General features: G+C 43.9%; 2 protein-coding genes across 5 annotated transcripts in view; one reads left to right on the top strand and one right to left on the bottom strand.

Moving 5' to 3' along the window:
* FLII (FLII actin remodeling protein) overlaps positions 1-14,405 on the bottom strand; it is an 898,330-nt gene extending 883,925 nt beyond the window's left edge. The window contains exon 1 of the mRNA XM_069645694.1: positions 14,209-14,405. Within this exon, the coding sequence (XP_069501795.1) occupies positions 14,209-14,271 (63 nt within the window). The 5' untranslated portion in view covers positions 14,272-14,405. The remainder of the gene's footprint in view (positions 1-14,208) is intronic.
* A 521-nt stretch (positions 14,406-14,926) lies between these two features.
* Positions 14,927-19,176, top strand: part of MIEF2 (mitochondrial elongation factor 2) — a 226,562-nt gene continuing 222,312 nt past the window's right edge. Inside the window, exon 1 of one of the 4 annotated variants that reach the window (XM_069645698.1) lies at positions 14,927-15,217. The gene's annotated coding sequence lies outside the window, so the exon portion shown is untranslated. The remainder of the gene's footprint in view (positions 15,218-19,176) is intronic. The other 3 variants (XM_069645699.1, XM_069645697.1, XM_069645695.1) reach the window with 3 other exon arrangements.

Here is a 19,176-nt window from a genome sequence, read left to right as displayed (position 1 = left end):
TAAACTCTTGGAAAAGTTGGTCCTTCCCAAACAACCCTCCACACTGATCTTGTTGGTTGCCTTCCTGGCCATCAATCTGGATTTCGGGTATCCAGAGGCACGGAAACTGATCTCCTGAACACCCGTAAAACCATGCTTGCAAATATCGACTCCAACTCTCCTGCTGTTCTCATTCTCCTCCATCTCTCCTCAGCCTCTGACACGGTCAACAATTCCATCCTCATAAAACATCTCCGACACCCTCTGCATCACTGACCGGGCACTGGACTGACTGACCGCTTTCCTCATTAACAGCCCTTTCCAGCTGAAACTGGGCTCTTTCTCCTCCACCACCACCCTCTCTACCTGTGGCATCCCCCAGGGCTCTATCCTATCACCATTGCTCTTCAATATCTATCTTGCCCCACTTGCTCACCTGATCTCCTCATTTCCAGTGTTATGCCAATGGCACACAGCTTTCCTTCCAACTTCCCTCTACTCCCCCCCTCTTCCTCCTACCTCATCCCCGTCTGTCCGTCATTCAGACATGGTGTGCAGCAAACGATCTCTGTCTCAATGCCAGTAAGACTGAGCCTCCTCATCGGGACACCCATGCCTTCTTTTCCTCCTACCCTCTGGCCCCCCTCTTTGGGCCATCTACCCCCACCATCTTGTGAGGCCAAAAACCTTGTGGTCATATTTCACTATGTTTTCTCCTTCACCATGAGGTGAGCATCATGGACCTTATCAGGAAGTCCCACTTCCAGCTCCACCTCCTCAGAAGCATTCTTCCATTCTTCCTTTGCTCAAGCCCAGGGACCGTATCTCTCCAGCCCCAAAACCTCTCCACTGTCCCTCAGGGGCTGCAAGGATCAAATTCAAGACCCTCTGCATCATCCACAAGGCCTTCTGGAGCCGAGGACCACACTATCTCCAACTCACCCCCCCCCAAATACGTCCTTGCTAGAGCCCTACGGCTCCTCCACTTCCAACTCTGACTGTCAAATGCTTCTCCAAGCAGAGAGTGGGGGGCCAGTCTCTCTCCTTGGCCGGTACCCCCCCTTTGGAACACCCTCCCCGCCCCTCTCAGACGTGAGCCGGACCTCCTTAAGTTCCGGAAACTGCTCCAAACCCTGCTCTTCTCTACCTCTTTCGCTTCCTTGCTAATCAATCCACTGCCGCTGTGGCTTGACCCTCATGAATTTCACAGGATCCCAGGCCCTTACAGTCAATACGAGTACCCCCCCCCCACCCCTGCACGCCCACTGCCCTGCGGGCCCCTTCTTGGTGGCACCACATTCCACCTTGTGAGTCTCCTGTACCAGCACTAAGCCTGAGGTTCTCCCCTTTGTCTCCCCTTAGCACTTCACTCCTGGGCCCTCCTCCAGCACTTGTCCAGTCCTGTTCCCCGCTCCATTCCCTTCCCCAGCACTTTTCCTCAATACACTTGCACGGCCGAATGCCAGAAGGCCTAGTAGGACCAAGACTGTATATTACCGTTTTGCCATCGTTTTTATTTCCCCTGTTCCCTTCTCATTTCGCCATGTGGTGCTTTGAAACACAATTCTGTTGTATAAAGCGCCTAACAAATGCTCAATAAAATAAAAATCTTTAGACTTTGTCCTCAAGTCAATAAAGGATTCAAAGTCTTAGGGCTCCCTTGCCCAAGACTTAAGTTCAGCAACACCAAAATAATCTTTTGCCTCTATAAAGGTCTTTGCCACGTGTAAGCCTTCTCTTTATAGTTGGTGGATCAGGTATAAAATTGTGATTATACTCAAAAGCAACTTGAAAGTCTTTATGGTTTACTTGTTACCGTTTCATTCAGTTGGGATTCACTGGGCATGGGTTGCATTTAAAAAACAGCTTTCCTTTTGACCTATGACTTAATATCGGTGGTCAACAGGCGCAGCTTGCACTCAAAAAACGTTTTCCATTTAGCCGGCTGCATAATACTCCTTTAACAATGTTCAATAAGCGCGAGTTGCACTCGCAACATACTTTCTGTCAGTCCGCGGTGCAATACTTTTTTTTTCATTCACTTAACTGTCCAATGCTCAGAGACTGGAGAATGTGTTTTCTCTCACACGCAACCTCTCCGATACAATGTATTCCTCTAGGAAAATTCATACACTTGCATACTGGGTTTCTCCTTTGCTAGAATCTCAACTGGTGTGTTCAAGGACCTCCCAGCAGCGTGAATCGCCCGGCCCTCTTCTTCCTGCATGAGGGTTACATTTTACGCCCCTCAGGCATTCCTGTGTCACCGTCTGAACATGGGGGAACAAGCACTTTGAAAAAGGAACCGCCTCTCCACACGACTCCATTTCCAATGCTGGATCTGCTCCACGGGGCTTCAGCAGACCTCAGTGGGCCTCTTTGCCACGGCTCCTTGCTGCTGCTCTTGGCCTCTCTGCTGATGCTTGGACTCCGCCTCTGCTTCTAAGTTCTTCCTGACACATTGAATTGCATCTGCAGCCCTTTCACAGGCTGTAGGTGCGAATGTTCAATTAGCCCAGAATTACCGCAATTAAAAAGGGACATGCCTGACCCGTACAACTCACAGCAGGCATCTTCCTCGTCCCAGTACCAGAGTGGTAAAGGAGCATAGTATTCATTACTCTTAGTTGCTTCTTCTTTGTGCCAGTACTGTCAATTGTCATGTGTGAAGGAATAAAGGGAACTGACTCGCAATAACCCCTAAAGGTTGGGGTAGGGTGGTTTGTCACTAGGCAACGGGGGATTCCATGTTTCCCCCAAGGGTACCCCACTTCCAATTCCCAATGGTCCACCACCCAGGTGATTCTCCCGCACTTCTCCGCCCCCAGGGTCGGGATCCAATAGCAATGGCCTTTCCCTGGCCACCTGAACAGAGGATCCAAGGGGAGTGAGAATACCAGCAGGTTTCTCACAACAGAAATCAAATGAAACTGTAGCATGTTTCTTTCACAATGTTAAATTTCAAATATACTAAGACTGCTTTATGCATTTTTGACTTAAGCTGGATGTAGTTATACAGACATAGCAATCGCATAAGTCATAAGGTGGAATCATCCATGCAGAAATATCACTATATCCCCCCCCCCCCAACAGACTACGGTCTGGAGGACCTTGAGTGGGGACACAATACATCACCGATAAGGGTCCGGTATCCTGTAACTACTATGGTGATGATTTGGCACTGTATAAAAGCAGATTAACAAAGCATAGCAAATTGTACTTCTCTAATCATTGCATTTGCCAGACCTGGTTCTAATAACGGTCTTCAGTTAATAAAAAAAAAAAAAAAAAGTTTGCCTGTGGGAGGCTGAAGCAATGTGGTCAAACTAGGGAGCCATAATTTGAACGCAGGTCATACAAAAAACACAATTAACTGAGTGAATAGACTGCTTCCCCTCAAAAATAGGAGGTGTGCTGGCCCAGTACACCCTTTTCTGGTGCTGCCGTTTTAGCATGGTGATCTCGGCATAGGTCCCTTTTTAGACGTAACCTGTAAGCTGCAGCCAGCAGGGCAGAGGGAACTGCAAAATTAAAAGGGGGGGGGGGGGGGAAGGAGCATGCCCGTCTAGACACGCAGCTCCGGATATAATGACGAAGGATTGAAATTCCCACCCCCACCCCAGAGTCCATCAAAAATCCACGCATATCTTGAAAAAGGCTCCTGAAGCAACAGATTCTTTGTGTCAAAGCCGAGTAATGGTGGAGTGGAGACCCTATTATCAGGCCATACTGGGCTCTGGAAACTCCCCGACTGGCCAGCAGAGAGGAATGCAGAGGCCACGAAGGAACACTGGCCTGTGCTCCTGAGGGTGGGTCCTCCGTATACTGTGAAGGCATCATGAAGCAAGACACAGAGAACGAACTTTATTAAATCAAATGTCAGGAAGGTAGAATGCCTAACTTGCCCTATGCTAAGGTGGGATTTCCCTACCTGAAGGAAACTAAAGAAAGACTCAGTCAAAGAGTTCAATTTACAAGTCTGTCTGTGTCCAAAACCTACACTTGCCCTCACAACTAAAGCTAACCAATGTGTAGGGATGTCAAAATCTAAATAAATAGTGTTCAACTCAAAATTCTGAGCTTTACCCAGCTCACAGCTTTCTTTCAGCTCCCAGTCCCCAAATACAAGCACAACGTAAGCATATTAGCAGAAAGTAGTCCATCTCAACAGTACATGAATAGGTTTAATGGATGGCGGGGCGGGAGGGAGCGAGGGAGTTATAAACATTTTAAAAAGTTAGATTAAGAGCATGGGTGCAACAAAGCTGTTTGTTGAAATTAAGAACTGCATAAGTAAGAATGCATATTGTGTATTTGTATTGTTGGCTCGTTCTAATAAATAAAGTTTGTAAATAAAATTAAAAAACAATATGAAGGTGTATGTAGTATTTTTGGAAATCAGGACAGCATTCGATAGTGTGTCAAGAACCATCCTATGGTAAATTACTATCGCGGAACGCCCCTCCAGAGCGTCTCTGTCATTCAGATGCTTTACTCCGGGTATCAGGCCGTAGTCCGGTTTGGTCTGGGAGAAGTGACACCCCCATTCGACATCAATGTCGGAGCAAGGCAGGGGTGCATGTTGGCCCCCCTGATTTTTAGTATACAGGTACAGGACATTATTGACGCATTAGTGACGGGGTGCCTGGATAGTCCAAGGATGGGTTTTGAAAAATATCCAACCCCATCTTATGCCGATAATGCTGTAATATTGGCTATGTCTTCACAGGGCCTGAAGCCCTCATTGAATGTCTTCCCCCGAAAATGTAAAGAATTGCAGCTTAAACTGAAAACAGAGAATACCACGTTATACTACATACTGCCCTTTGTAAGTAAAAGTTGATGAAATGACCCTGCAACAGGTTAAACACTTTGATTATCTTGGGGTCAGGTTTCAAGAGAATGGGTGCTGGTCTGCTCAGATTACCAAAGCAAGTATTACCTTGGGGAAATATGATGGGGCCACCAAGTCCTTCTACAACAAACATGGCAGTGGTGCAATCTCACCAGCATTAGACAGTCTATTCCAGCATCCATATATGGAGCCAAAATCTGGGGCTGCGAGAGCACTGATGTACTTGACTTTTGGAACACAAGCTTCTAAAGCAATTGTTAATACTTCAGCAGAATACCCCAAGCACCCTGGTCCACCTTGAGCTTGGTATACTCCCCGTTGGAGAGACTGTTGCCCTAAAGCCAGACTAACACTGGACCAGGTTATGGCACAGTGTGTCTTAAAAAAAAAATACTGTGAGGGACAGATACATCTTATGACACTGGAGGGTGGTAATAGTTTAAGATAGGTCTTACATGCAAGACCTACCCTCATTGTTCTGGAGGAAGGTGGAACTTCGGATAACCCTCAGAGCCTAGATGGGCAGGCTTTTGCCACAGTAAACAAAATAAATGAGAAAAAAAAGGCCATCAATCCATTGAATTAATTGCTTGTTGATAATGCTTCCAGACTGAAACTTCGCAGTCATGAATTAGAAACCTTTCTAGAAGTCATTGTGCCACCGTTCGAAAGGTCACCGTTTGTCCGCCTTGGGCTAGGGACTTTGCCCCTAACATTCTTTACAAGATCCTGGAGCAGCTCGAGCAAATGCGAATGCCCCCCTGGGCGGGGCTAAAAACGAAACCGTGACCCATTTCTTCTCGATATGTGCTATGACCCTTAAACTGAGATGTGGAGATCAACAGGGATGTAATTTCACCAAAATGCTAGGGGTAGCGAAAGTGACTGACAACCCTTGACCTCTGATGACATCACAGGAAGTGATGTCATTTGACCCCAAAGTGATCATGGGAAGCGATGGAACACGACCTTTCACCCCTTGACAAAACCGGAAGTGACATCACATAGCATTGTTCCAGAGTACACTTTAAAAAAATATGGTTACAATATCACTATAATGTGATATACATTTCATACAAGAATGGATCACCATATGCATCGTTAAGATCAGTGTGTCTAGGCCCATATTACCAAATAACTGTGAATGCAAGCAGACGTCCACGGCCAAAGGATAATGATGTGTAGTTATATAGCACTTACGCTGAAGCGCTTTATTTGGAACAAATATACATACAATAATCACCCAAGCTGTGTTGGCACACATTTAGCGACCTCAGAAGGAAAGAACTGACTAAATCAGTGACTCTCCCCCTGAAGTGTGCCTGAAATAAACCTTTGAGTCTAGCAATGAGTGTAACAATTAATGTATAGAATTCCAGAAAGACAAATAATTTGGTATTCCTACTTTTTTTATTCGTTTTTTTTTTTAGCGGTAGCAAGGGAGACCCCAGGGTGGCGACCCCTAAATGACATCCCTGGAGACCAAATTGTTAGGTTGACTGGGTTTCGCACCGCCAACCAAGTACGGAACTTTTTGATATATTCTATGGCACTGCATGTAGTATTTGCAACTGCACGTCATCTACACAGAGCATGGATGTTAAGAAAAAGAGCCTTAGAGGCGGCAGACACCAAATGTGCGGCCAAGGAAGGTGCATAGTGTTAAAGATGTACTAATTTATAGATCGTCACTTTCTAATAAAGTGGTACTTTTCTTTGTGAGGCTGCGACCAGGCTCTCCTTGTTAATTCTTATGTACTTTGATCATCTGTCTTTTATTCATGTTTTTATCTTTTATCAAAATGTTTTACCAAACCCCGTTATCTGCCACAGCTTTTATATTTTGTATTTCAGATAGAAATATGAATTTATCTTGTTTTATGCATTTTGTTACGGACTTAAAAGTTTGCATTCCGAATAAAAGTTGCTTGACTGTTTCAACTACCGAAATACATTCCTCAACTATTAAAGGAGGGCGAGGACTTCATGCAAAAACTAATCTTTTAAAAAACAATAAAGAAAATGTGTATTATCTACATCAGCCAGGTTTTTCTACTATAAAGAACAATGTGCAGCCTTCCAGAACTTGAGTAGGGAGGTGTGATGACTCCTGCAGAGACATCACTGATTCCCCAGTGGTGTTCTTCTCCCACATGGCCACGGAAAGGTAGCCACTACCTGGTCCTGACCTTGGGGGTGATATTCCGAGGGTGAGCATGTGGTAAGAGATGGCTGTCGGGGAGAAGTGGCAACTCCAACAGGAGAGAACGCAGTATTCTTCTCTGTCCTGTGAAGAAGACCCTCTTATTCCCGAGTTCCTGATGGCATGTTGTCATTATTCAGAACTCTTCAGTGGTAAAACCCCGAAAACCACATTTTCCCCAAACTAAATAGAAAATGTGTGTCCGTTCGAAATGTTCAGCATACTTCCCACATGCTACATACCTGAAGTTTTGCATGTGGATAGGTTCCATGGTGTAGACAATGTAAAAAGTAAAAAAAATCCCTTTATTTTTTAAATTAAGCAGACTGCAATGCTTCCCCATGTCGTGCGCGTGCGTGCGTGCTCAAAAGGTTCAGTGTACTTCCGAACATGCTGCAATCCTGAACTTTGGCATGTGAGAAAGGTTGTATGGTGTAGACAATGTAAAAAGTATAAGATATACATTTTTCTATTTTATTCTTTCCTAGACAGTCTGCAATGCTTTCCCCTACCATGGCTCTTTGCGTCGTAGTTTTTTCAGCAGTTCTACGTTCATGGTTTCCCAAATTCAGCAGTTCATGACTGCCTGACAGCCATCCAGGCATGGTGCGAAGCTAACGATCTCTGCCTTAATGCCAGCAAGATGGAGAACCTTCTCATTGGCACACCTGAGCCCAGTTTCCCTCCTACCCTCTGGCCGCATTCCTTGGGGCAAAAACATTGGGGTCATCTTCAACTCCGCTCTCTCCTTCACATCTCACATATTGGACCATGCCAAGAAGGCCCACTTCCAGCTTCACTTCCTTAGAGGCATTCTCCCTTTCCTCACCTTTCCCATGAAGCTCAATGTCTCCAGAGCTCTGGTCCTCTCCAGGCTGGACTACTGCAACAGCCTCTTCCTCGATCTCCCCCCTTTCCTCCCTACGCCCTTCAGCTAATCCAGTATAGGGCTGCAAGACTTATCCTTGGCCTCAAGCCCAGGGACTGTATCTCTGGCTCCAAGGATCAAATTCAAGACCCGCTGCATCATCCACAAGGCTTTCTGGGACCACACTATCTCCAACTTTCCCTCCCTAAATGCTTCCCTTCTAGGGTGGCAGGTACATCTCTTCAGCTGGTGCCTCTCTTTGGAACAGCCTCCCTGCCCCTCTCAGACTTGAGCCAGGCCTCCTTAAGTCCCAGAAACTTCTCAAAACTCCCTTTTCTCTTCCTCCTTCCATTCCCTTCTAACCACCACACTACCGCTGAGACTGGCAGCCTAGTCCTCATGAATCTCACAAGTTACCAGACCCTCTACACAGTCGTCACCAGCACCCGCCCCCAGTTTCCCCTGAGCACTGCCCTTGCATGTCCCCTGCGCATTCCCCCTGCCACCCACGCACCCCTCCCCCCCCCCCCCCCGAGACTCCTCTGCCCTAGTACTTAGCCAGTGGCCTCCTTCCTTGGCTCCCCATGGCACTTCTCTCCCATACTCTCACTAGCACTTGTCCATAACTTTCTCCCGCCCCCCCTTGCATTCCTATCTTCCCAACTTCTCATCACTGCACTTGCACGTCCAAATGTCACAAGGCCTAGTAGGACCACGATTGTATATTCACTATATTGCCACTGTTATTTACTCCCCACTTGGTCTTGTGGTGCCTTGAAACACCATTCGGTTGTATAGGCGTCTACAAATGCTCTATAAATAAATAAAATAAATAAGTCCCAGAAAGCCTTAAGCACCGAGACAAAGAAGAAGAGTAAGGAGTCAATGTGCAATGAAAGTAACATCAAGTTAAACAGGTGGTCTAGTTGTCAGGTTCACAATCAGCTGCGCAGAACATTTAAAGCTGAAGATCACCAGCAAACAGAGAGGAGAGCTGCAGAGAAAGCAAACCCAAACGAGGAGGCAGACACACGTAGACAAGCCTTGTTAGAAGAGCCAGAATGTGAACAGGCAACCGCCTGCCAGCATACCTTACCGGAGAAGCACAAGTCTGGTAAACCCACATCGAGCAGCCTGGAGGAACCGCTGGAAGAAAGAGAGCCGCTGCGAGACCTGAAGAAGAAGCGGCCCTGCAGAGTTGCCCTGGTTCCATTAATGAGTAGGTGTAAAGCCGACGCAGGAACTGAATGAGAGTCTGCCTGACAGGGGAAGCCTGCCCAACAGTAAACCTTTGCCGCAACTGCACATTTCACCAGTGAGTCGACCCAGAGAAGTTGGGGGGCTCCGGGATGTGCCAACAAATTTATGTATACTTGGGTAATTATTTTGAATACCAACTAAGTAGAATTGAAGGGTAAAAGTGGTACAAACCTCCTTGTATGAGATGTCAATTGGGGAAACTTGGACAAGTATTGCCATAAGCCAAGAGACACTATTGAAGAAGCTGAAAGGCTGCAGTTGTACAAATCTCCTTATATGAAACGTCAATTTGGGGAAAATTGAAACAAGCATTGCTAAAAGCCAAGAGATAATAAGAGAGAAGTTGACAGAAAGAACTTGAACAAACCCCCATATAAGGGATGTCAATACAGAGGAAGTTGGAACAAGTAATATCTGATGTCAGTGAAGTATAAACAGTGAAGAAGTGCAACTGTGTTACTTTAAAGAAAGTGAACATTGTAGAAAGACATTGTGAAAGATAAACATTAGGCAGCGAACTCTTTTTGGAAAGAGACCTGGCAGGAGAGTATATCAGGGCATCTGCAAGAGCCACAAAAAAAAGGGGGGGTGGGAGGGGGTGGAATTCCTGGCCTGAGAGTACACAAACAAATCATTTTAGAGCAGTCATGTGAAATAGAAACTTTGACATTTCAAGCAGTTGTTGAAATTAAAACATTTTGCCATCCTGTAAAATAAAGAAGACTTCCTTTTTTCTATACTCCAAACGATGTTACGGAACATACATTTGCTTTGTGATCCTGAGGAAAGTATTATGTGAAGAGACATTTTATGAACTGTAACAGAACATTTTCAATGGTTTTCCTGAAACATTTCAGGGGATGGGAACCAAGAATTGTTGTTGGAATTTTACATTTGGATTTTTACACACACTTTTGTTGAATTGAAAATCGAGACATTTGCCTTGCACCTCTTGATTGTTCATGTTAATGTGAGGGTCAGATATATTTTGAACACAAGGTCAGCGTACATTGTGCCCTGGACTCGGGAGGATAGCTCAGCACCAACATGCTCGCCTTGGAAGCAAGACGACACGCAGCATGCAGGTTCGATCCCCGGGTCCGCGCTTTGAAACCTCTGGGTATTAAGCACGTTATAAATAACCTATCATATCATTAGTTTTAGTTTCATAGGCAGGGACACTGATTAGAATAGGGACAGAAAGGCCTTTATCCAAACCCTTTTTCTTTTAATTAAAATGACTAAGGTTGAAAACATTACAACTATGTGTCCACCTCTCATTTCTGACCCCTCACAGAGGTGAGACCCAATGCGCAACACGCTGCTTCCATGGAGGGGGGGGGGGCGAGGGGGGCGATTTGGGTAGCTCCAGGTTTTTCAGTCATAATTTACCATCTAAAGTGCTCGGCTTGCTTTTCAGGGGTGGATTCTAGGCCATATAGAGTCCCCGGAACAATCCTTCTACATTTTAAGAAGACCTTCCATGAAGCAGCCACCACTAGTAGAAATCACAGCTCGAAACTTTCCTCATACATAGTCAAATATATATTTCTAAGGCCTTCAATGTTTAAAGTAGATTGAATCAAGTAACGTAAGCACCAGATATTACTCATGGTGCTCACACCCTTTTGGAAACCAGAGTGTTGGCTTGAATTAGATTCTTCTCATAGGCCGAGGTGTTGATTTTATACAATAGGAAATACGAGAAAACGTTGGAAAAGGAATCAATCCATGCCAATAAACGATAATTGGAAGGATCATCTCATGGTCCTTTCTTGTGGATGGGAATTAGAATGGACTTTTTCAAACTATCAGGAATAGCACCAGAACTGACAATCTCAGAGAAGAACTTATACATAAAAGTGGCCAAAATAAATAAAAGGAGCTCTCTTTAGAACAATATTTGAAATGGCATCCGGGCCAGGCACACAGGAGGGTTTTAGTTCAGCAGTAATTTCTAAAATATCATCAATTGTGAAAATGCAGGAGTTAGGCTTATAAATTATCTTAGAGCTCTCCGTGATTGTGTCCATAACTTCATAATAGAGAGTATTTACATGATACTTCCATCTCATTACAGGGATGGGATTGATCTCAATATTTACACTACTTTCTGTCATATGTTTATTATACAATTGGCAGAATGTTCGATTTTCACTGGCATGGAGGCTATTATAACCTGTCATTGAGCCTTCAGAAAAGAAAATTCATGAAATAGGAGCCACATTTTGATATCCAGTCTTAAAATCCGTTATTAAATTGTTGCCTTCAAAAGAGTTAACTACATTTTTGTAATATTAGCCTTAAGTTCCCTTTTCTTTGTAGCAAAAGCAGCATCAAATACAACACCAGGCTTAGCTTTGGAGCAAGCAAACCATTTCAGAATAACGAAGTTGATTTAATACATAAGCAATCTCCTCAAACATGGTTGCAAGTTTCAAATGACCAAAATGATGACTGGGGTCGAAGTGTGTAAGTAAGACTGCTGTACGTTAATTTCTTTCCAATATTCTGTTCCCGCTCAAATGATGTGAAAACTCACCTGACAAATGAGGAGCGTTATCCTTCCCCAGAAGATTTAGAGAAACTTTTAAAAATCACATGATCATTACGAATTTAGGAGGTACCAGCAACTTCCTATACAAAGAAAAAAAAAACTCCAATCCAACTGACAACCAAACAAGGTCAAACCCAATTTGAATGTAAGGGCAGTGATTGGTAGGCAGTCCGGCAAATTCAGAGCTCGCTTTCACACCCTGGACTCCACTGTAATATACGTTAAAGCTCTAGTTTTATAACTAATTTTCCATGTCACACAGTAGCTTCAGTATGACTTTCATCCTGTAGAAAATGTATCAACGAGCAAAGCGAGAAGCTGCAAAACCTGGGCCTGATTTTCCTCATCTGGCTGCAGCTTGAGTCGCTTTGGGCATGATATGTGACATGAATATACCAATACTGTCAGCAGAGTCCACTGTAAAGCCCAAATAAGTAAGTCTTTGAGTTGAAATTATCATCTGATTTCCCACTGACGAGGTATATTGCATTTTTTTAGGGTCACTAATAAATCTAATAACACACGTTTTGATCTCATTAATACTTAATTTGTTACTAATAGAGTATTTCCGTATCGACAGTCGCTTCTGTAAACCCACCTGAGTTCTATCAAGAAGACACATTATCAGTTCTGTACCTTACGTACGCAGACAAAGTAGAGATCCTCGGGCAGCAAATAAAGATTTTGACAAAAATTCTCCAAAATCAGACAAGTTAAGGCTGAACAGGTAGGAAGCCAATATGCAACTCTGATGGAGTCCCCTTCTTCTGCCAAAGCTCTCCGTCATAGCACCCTACCCGTTCAACCCAACTTGGAGAACAGTTTTTACTTTTTAGGACTGAGATCATTAATTGCTCCTCCATAACAACAGGCAAAACTGAAAAGATGTTGAGACGTTTTTGAACACTCTTGGATTTAAAAGACACCCCTTAAATGAGGAGATCTTGAAGGGGTGGGGTTGATTTGTACATCTATAAAAATGCTTGTACCACCCAGCACGAACCAATCAGAAGAAGAAAGAGAGGTTGGTACCACACAACTAAGTACTGTGATGAGGAGGAGTAGGACTAATGAAGATTACCAGTAAGTAATCCGAGCAGGTGAAGTTTAAGTTCCAGTTACAGGAAAGGGTCTCCTGTGATGGAGAAACAGTATAACATGAGCAGCTCTTATTGCTGCTACAAAGACAGAATGCTCAAAGACAAATAAATAATAAGACTGGGCATAAATTGTGGGATAGACCATATAAAATAGAACATGGGAAACTGTACTGTGGAGAATGGAAGGAAAACAACAATACATGTAAGGAGGAGTTTAAAAGAACTAGAAGTGATAAAAGTACACCTAGCAGAATGTCAGTAGAATTCCCATTAGGCTTAGATAGAAATGTGATGGTTAGCATACACCAAACTTAGAATTGTGAACTTCAGCTTGTGTTGCATCTAGATAGAAATGTGACTCTTAACCATGCACCACAGTTAGAATTCTGAACTTTAGCTTGCGCTGCACCTAGATAGAAATGTTAATCTCAGCATGTGCCACACGTAGATAGAATCATATAATTGCAATGACAGCAATGCCAACTAACCAACCTACTAACAATTTCATCCCTCTGCATACAACTCTGAAACTCTAACCAAACACAACCACAATCCTTTAAACGCAGCAATCCGCACAAACTTCACAACAACAAAACAAACCACACATAGACTTGCCCAACAGCACACGACGGCTACCGACCGTAAAACAACCCGAGCCCAGCCAACGGACCCACCGGGCTGAGGCTGACAGCACATCACTGCTCTCTTTCACTTTTCCAGCTTATTTCCACTAACCCACCCCCCTCCTCCCTTTTTCAGAGCCGCCAGGGGACCACTCCCGGTACAAATATCCTTTAACATTAACATCAGTGCACTCCAATTCTCTGCTGAACAAAACAAATCCAACTGAAAATATATCTATTCAAAATGCTCGTGAAAGAGTTCCAATAATTCCAAATGGACACACAAGGGCCCTTAAGCGGTGACAAATCTCTAAAATGTAATATTCTGATTGGTCATATTTTAGGCCAAGGCCATCTTTGATGTCCTTTCTCTTAAATTGAACTTTTTAAAGTGTTTTAAGGCGCTTGGCTAAATCTGACCACAGTGTTTGGCATTCTAAGAAAGCATGCGACATCACAACAAAACCTTCATAAAATAAAATTTTACGCCGTCAGAAATATCTGCACGTATTTAAAAAGTTTCTGCGATACTTAATTTTTCCGGTGTTGTGAAACATGTCAACTACTGTCAAGACTGGCTATTCAAGAACAGCAGCTGCTGGGCAGACAGGAATGAAAATGCTGCAGTCCAGGGAGAGCAGAATTGTGAGAGGGGCTGGCCTAGTTCTCCACTGGCTGCCCCCCAAAACAACGTCTTCTACCTCCTGCATAGCTGAAGCAAGTTACCAACATGCTGCTGTCAAGACCAGTGCTCCCCTCTCACCTTGAAATCGTTGCCGCTCAGATCCACACCCCTAATGAAAGGAAGTACCCCAGTTGAAGCCATCCCTGCGCCCGGCTCAATGAGTCGACTGTTGTTGCTCCTACCAGGGCGTGTTCGTGGATGACACAAATCTAAAGATAGCTAGACCAGTGTTCCGGAAATGTGCGGCCGGCGGACCAGTTTTATCTGCTGTCATAATTTTGAGCTACCTGGCGTACAGCGCATGCGCCAAAGCTTTCTCTAGCCTGTTCTTGTGTGCGAGACGAAACGAAGACCGCTAACCCGTCTTCCGGACGCTTCTGTATGGCCATTCCTTCCAGTCCACCCTCTCATCATACGTGCGCATGTGTGCCCCTTACCTGTCAGTTTCGGACTCTACAACACCTTTTTGTGCAGACATAATAGTAGTTAAAATAGTAATGTTAATATAAGAATATTACATGGGAACGTATATGCAATCGGTCTTTAACTATCTTACCTCTTCCTGTTTTTTCGTTTTGTGGTGACGTTTTTTTCCCAAACAACCGCGCTTTTTCCATAGAGAAAGACAAGCACAGGGGGTATCATTGTTGGAATAATACAACATCAGCGCCCCTCAGCTTTCATTTGCTCACACATACACCCAATATGGCCGACTCGGGATAAATGTTCAGCCAGGTAAGTGTTCTAGCCATTCAGAAGCCCAATGGCTATTGTTTGCCATGCCCATTGTTCAAGAATGCGTGCCATGATTGGAGAATGAGTTGCACTCGAAGACTCTATGCTTGTTTATTGTTGACTTTTTCCTGGACACATTCCTTTGTAGAACTTTAGTTGTCACGTCCCGGACATAGCCGGAAGTAGCTTGGCCAAAACAGGAAGTGTTTCTGTGCAGACAAGTAGGTGTCCGTTGTCCGAGCCTTGGGATTTGGTGTGGAGATATGTGACTTCTTAAAGTGGAGAGTTACTGTACGTTCGGTCGTAGATACCTGTGAAGTGATAAGAAGGAAAGGGATGTGCGACTGATAAGGTGAGAAGCTGCTCCCGCGGAGTTGGCCAACACACTAGCACACTCAAACATTTATTCTAACTCAACAAATAATCTGCCCTTACAGCGTCAATCTCGTATACATTAGCATTATTTCTAAATCCCCGTAGAGTTGAAGTGAATACTTTAGAAGTAGATATAAGCTCGTGTTATGAGAGATCCACATATCTGACAGCTCCTTGGCGTCTGCACTTAAGCTTTTGACGCCAAGACAGCTGCTGTTGTACACTAGAGTAGACCTGCTTATCTCTGACTATTAGGGATTCCCATAACAATACATCTTTTTTTAAAAAAAAATGTTTATTAACATTTTTCAAATAAACATTTTTGCCCCCCTTCCAATTTCCCCAACTCCCCACTACCCCATTATCCCCCCTCCAACCCCTAGCCAGAGTAACTTAAAATGTTCACTTATTCAATTTGGCAGCATACATTCTAGCTTACCTAATGTTCAAGATCCGTAGATTGTGTGGAAACCATTGCTGTACAAAGTCACCGTCAAGATAGTCCAGTACCACCGCCCATTCTTGTTGACATTTTCCTGTTCCCCTTGAGGGTTATATGTCATCCACTCCAAAGCTAGGCACCCCCACAGTTTACCCATTCTCTAACCCAGGTGGTGTTTTCTGTTTCCAAGCACTTACGATAACCAACCAGGCTGCTATCACCATTAACATGAAGGCTTTACTTTGAATTTGAGTAGGCAAGCTATTCTCTGGATTAAACGGACCACACATCCATACTTTCGGTGTCCAATTTACTACTGGGGGGAAAACGACTTTCTAATCTGATTCGTCACCTTTTCCCAGAACTTCTTCAAAGTGGGGCAATCCCACCATATATGCCACCATTCACACCGCACTCCACATCCTCGCCAACATGCCTCTGTGGAAGTCTGGAACATTTTGTGTAGTCTTTCATAAGTGAAGTGCCATTGGTACATGACCCTATACCACTCTTCCCTTATGTGGATGGACCTCGTTGATTTTTTTTTTCTCCCCCATAGGTATTCCCAATGGTCTCCTGGTAAATCTGTCTCCAATGTCTTTTCCCATTTATGCATGTATCCCCAAGCCTGTCCCTTCCTTCCTTCTTTCAGTATCTTGAATACCATTTGTCTATTCCCTGAGTGTGTGAAAATTCATTTTTCAAATATAGTGAGCTCCCTGCCTGCAGCTTCCCGCCCCCCCAGATCTGGCTAGCAAATGTCTCAGTTGGTAGTACTTTAACCTATCCTTTTCCACAGCCCCAGTACCTGTTTGCATTCCTCAAATGAATAATTATCCCCTCCCTGCGCCATATCACCCATTTTTGTGAAACCTACTTTCTGCCATTTTGTAAAGTACCCTGTAACGTCCCAGGGAAGAATTCTTGGTTCCCATAAATTGGAGTAAATGGTGATGGGCTAGTAGGCAACGCTCCTTTTATCTGTTAAGCGATCCCATATATCTAAGAATACTGAGTATCTGGCTGGCCTGTGTATTGAGAGGTCTGTTTTATCTATATAGGCACAATATCCATTCCAACAGGCACCCGGCCACTGCCCTATCCATTTTTACCCATGCTTTCTTAATATCCCCAATCAACCATTCCCGGAGTACCCGTAGTTGTGCAGCCTCATATTTTTCAACATCCGGCAAGCCCATTTTTTAAAATTTGAAATGCCACTCTCTGAGTTTTATTCAGCCAAATAAATCTCCTAACCACAGCGCCTTAAAGTAAGAGAAAGGAATCTTGACTGGAAGAGTTTGGAATTTATATAATAACCTCAGGAGGGTCACCATTTTAATGGTAGCTATCCTTCCTAGCCATGAAATTTGCAGCGGATTCCATTTCCCTTAATCCTCTTTCACCTGCTGCAATTCATGTGGGTAATTGCTGTCAAACAACTGGGAAACCTTTGTTATGTTGACCCCCAAATATCTAATAAAGCTATCCACCACTTTAAACGGTGAGTAGGAGGATAACGCCTCTTTCTGTTGAAAGGGTTAACCTAATTCCTACAGCTCTGACTTCCCCATATTGATCTTAAGACCTGCCAACCATTCAACTGCGGCCGATTCTTCCAACAATGCTGGTATTGATCGTTCATGTTCCAGCAATGTCAGCAGCATATCATCTGCGAAGCCTGCAATCTTATATTCCTGGCCCCCAAACATGATACCCTGTATGGCCCCTCTCGCTCTATTTCTATGCAAGAATGGTTCCAAGTATATAGCATATGAAAGTGGCGAAAGCGGGCACCCCTGTCGGGAGCACCAGCTTACTTTTATGCTGCGTGTAACTTGTTTGTTAATAACCAACCATAGTGTGGGAGCATGATAATTGGCCCACACCATCTGAATAAACTTGGCCCCCATTCCCATCTGTTCCATCACTAAGAACAAAAAAGGCCATTCTACCAGATCAAATGCCTTGTTGGTATCTAGAGACACCAAAACGACGGGAATCTGTTTTTATATTGACTTTTTCAATTAAATGGGTAACTTTCCTGATGTTATCCAACGTCCGTCTACCCATTATAAACCCTTATTGATCTATATGTATTAAATCGGGCAAACCCTGCGCTAGCTTTGCTGCCAGTATGCTCGTAAACAGCTTCTAAATGCTCCAGCTCCTCTGGTGTTATTCTGGGCATAATTATCTCACTCATATAGCTGTATATCTCTCGACAATCCGGGTAACCTGACGCGTAAAATCATTCATAATATTGAGCAAACTTTTTGGTTATTTCTTCCGTCCCAGTAGCTATTGACCCGTCGGGCTGTGATATTCGCTGTATCAACTTTTCAGCCTCTATTCCCTAAAATTGCAGTGCCAGCAATTTATCCGCTCTATTAGCGCAGACATCGTATCTCTGTTTACTTAGCAATACAGATCTCTCTGCTCTCCCAGACCACAATATATTCAGTTGACTATTTAACTCCTTCAGTTTATTGGATAATGCGCTCGTTCTGCAGTTAGCTATAGCAATTTGAATATCCTGCACTTGGGTCTCCAAGTCCACTTCTATCTTATCCCTTCTGTTTCTCCCACTGAACTTTAAGTGCTATAAATTCTCCTTGAATCACTGCTTTAAAACATCCCAAATTCCCTCAGGAGAAACCAATTAAGTACTGTTAATGGAGTATTATTCTTCTATTTTGAGTCTTATTTTCTCAGCCGTTCCATCGTCCTATATGAATTCCCTAGGGAACGCTCAAGCCCACAATCCAGCTTGTGTTCCAGTATCTTTAAACTGAACCGTTAGGGGCGCATGATCTGACAGAACTATAGATCCCACCTCTCCCAACAATTTGGCCGATACCCACACATAATCTGTTCTCAAGAGGGATTGATATTTATGTGAAAAACACGTATATCCCTTCCCCCCTCTGTATCCGCAATGTTATATTCTCAAAACTCCTTTTTTACACCTGTGAAGGTTTTACTGTTCCTTTCCCCCCACGCACATCTACTTTAGGTTCCCAGGCCATATTAAAATCTCCTGTGAGTATTATTTCCCCACTTGCAAAATATTCCAGCTTACTCACAACCTCCCGCAAAAAATTTCCCTTGACCGTATTCGGCGCATACACTGTTGCCAAAGTGATCAATTTATGTTCCATTTGCAGGAACGCAAACAGATATCTTCCCTCAGTGTCCGCTTTGTAGCGCACTACCGATGCCTTTAATGAAACTCTAAGTCCTATCATTACCCCCAAGGTCTTCCCCGCCACATTGGATTGGTATATTCTAGAGAACCTACAGAATTATCCCACCAATTTAACTTCCTAATGTGTGTCTCTTGTAGCATAATGATATCCACTTTTTCCTTTTTGAATATAGCTTCCACCTTTTTCCGCTTGGCCGGGGAGTTCAACCCACTAACATTATACGTTATGTACTTTATATTAAAATGCTCCCTATTAACATCAGGGACTTCCCCTGTAGGTATAGTT

This window comes from Ambystoma mexicanum, chromosome 2p (assembly GCF_040938575.1).
Source record: "Ambystoma mexicanum isolate Mex_15411 chromosome 2p, UKY_AmexF1_1, whole genome shotgun sequence".
NCBI classification, from domain to species: domain Eukaryota; kingdom Metazoa; phylum Chordata; class Amphibia; order Caudata; family Ambystomatidae; genus Ambystoma; species Ambystoma mexicanum.
Note: the sequence above shows the minus strand (reverse complement) of the source record. Positions and strands in the feature narration are given on the sequence as shown.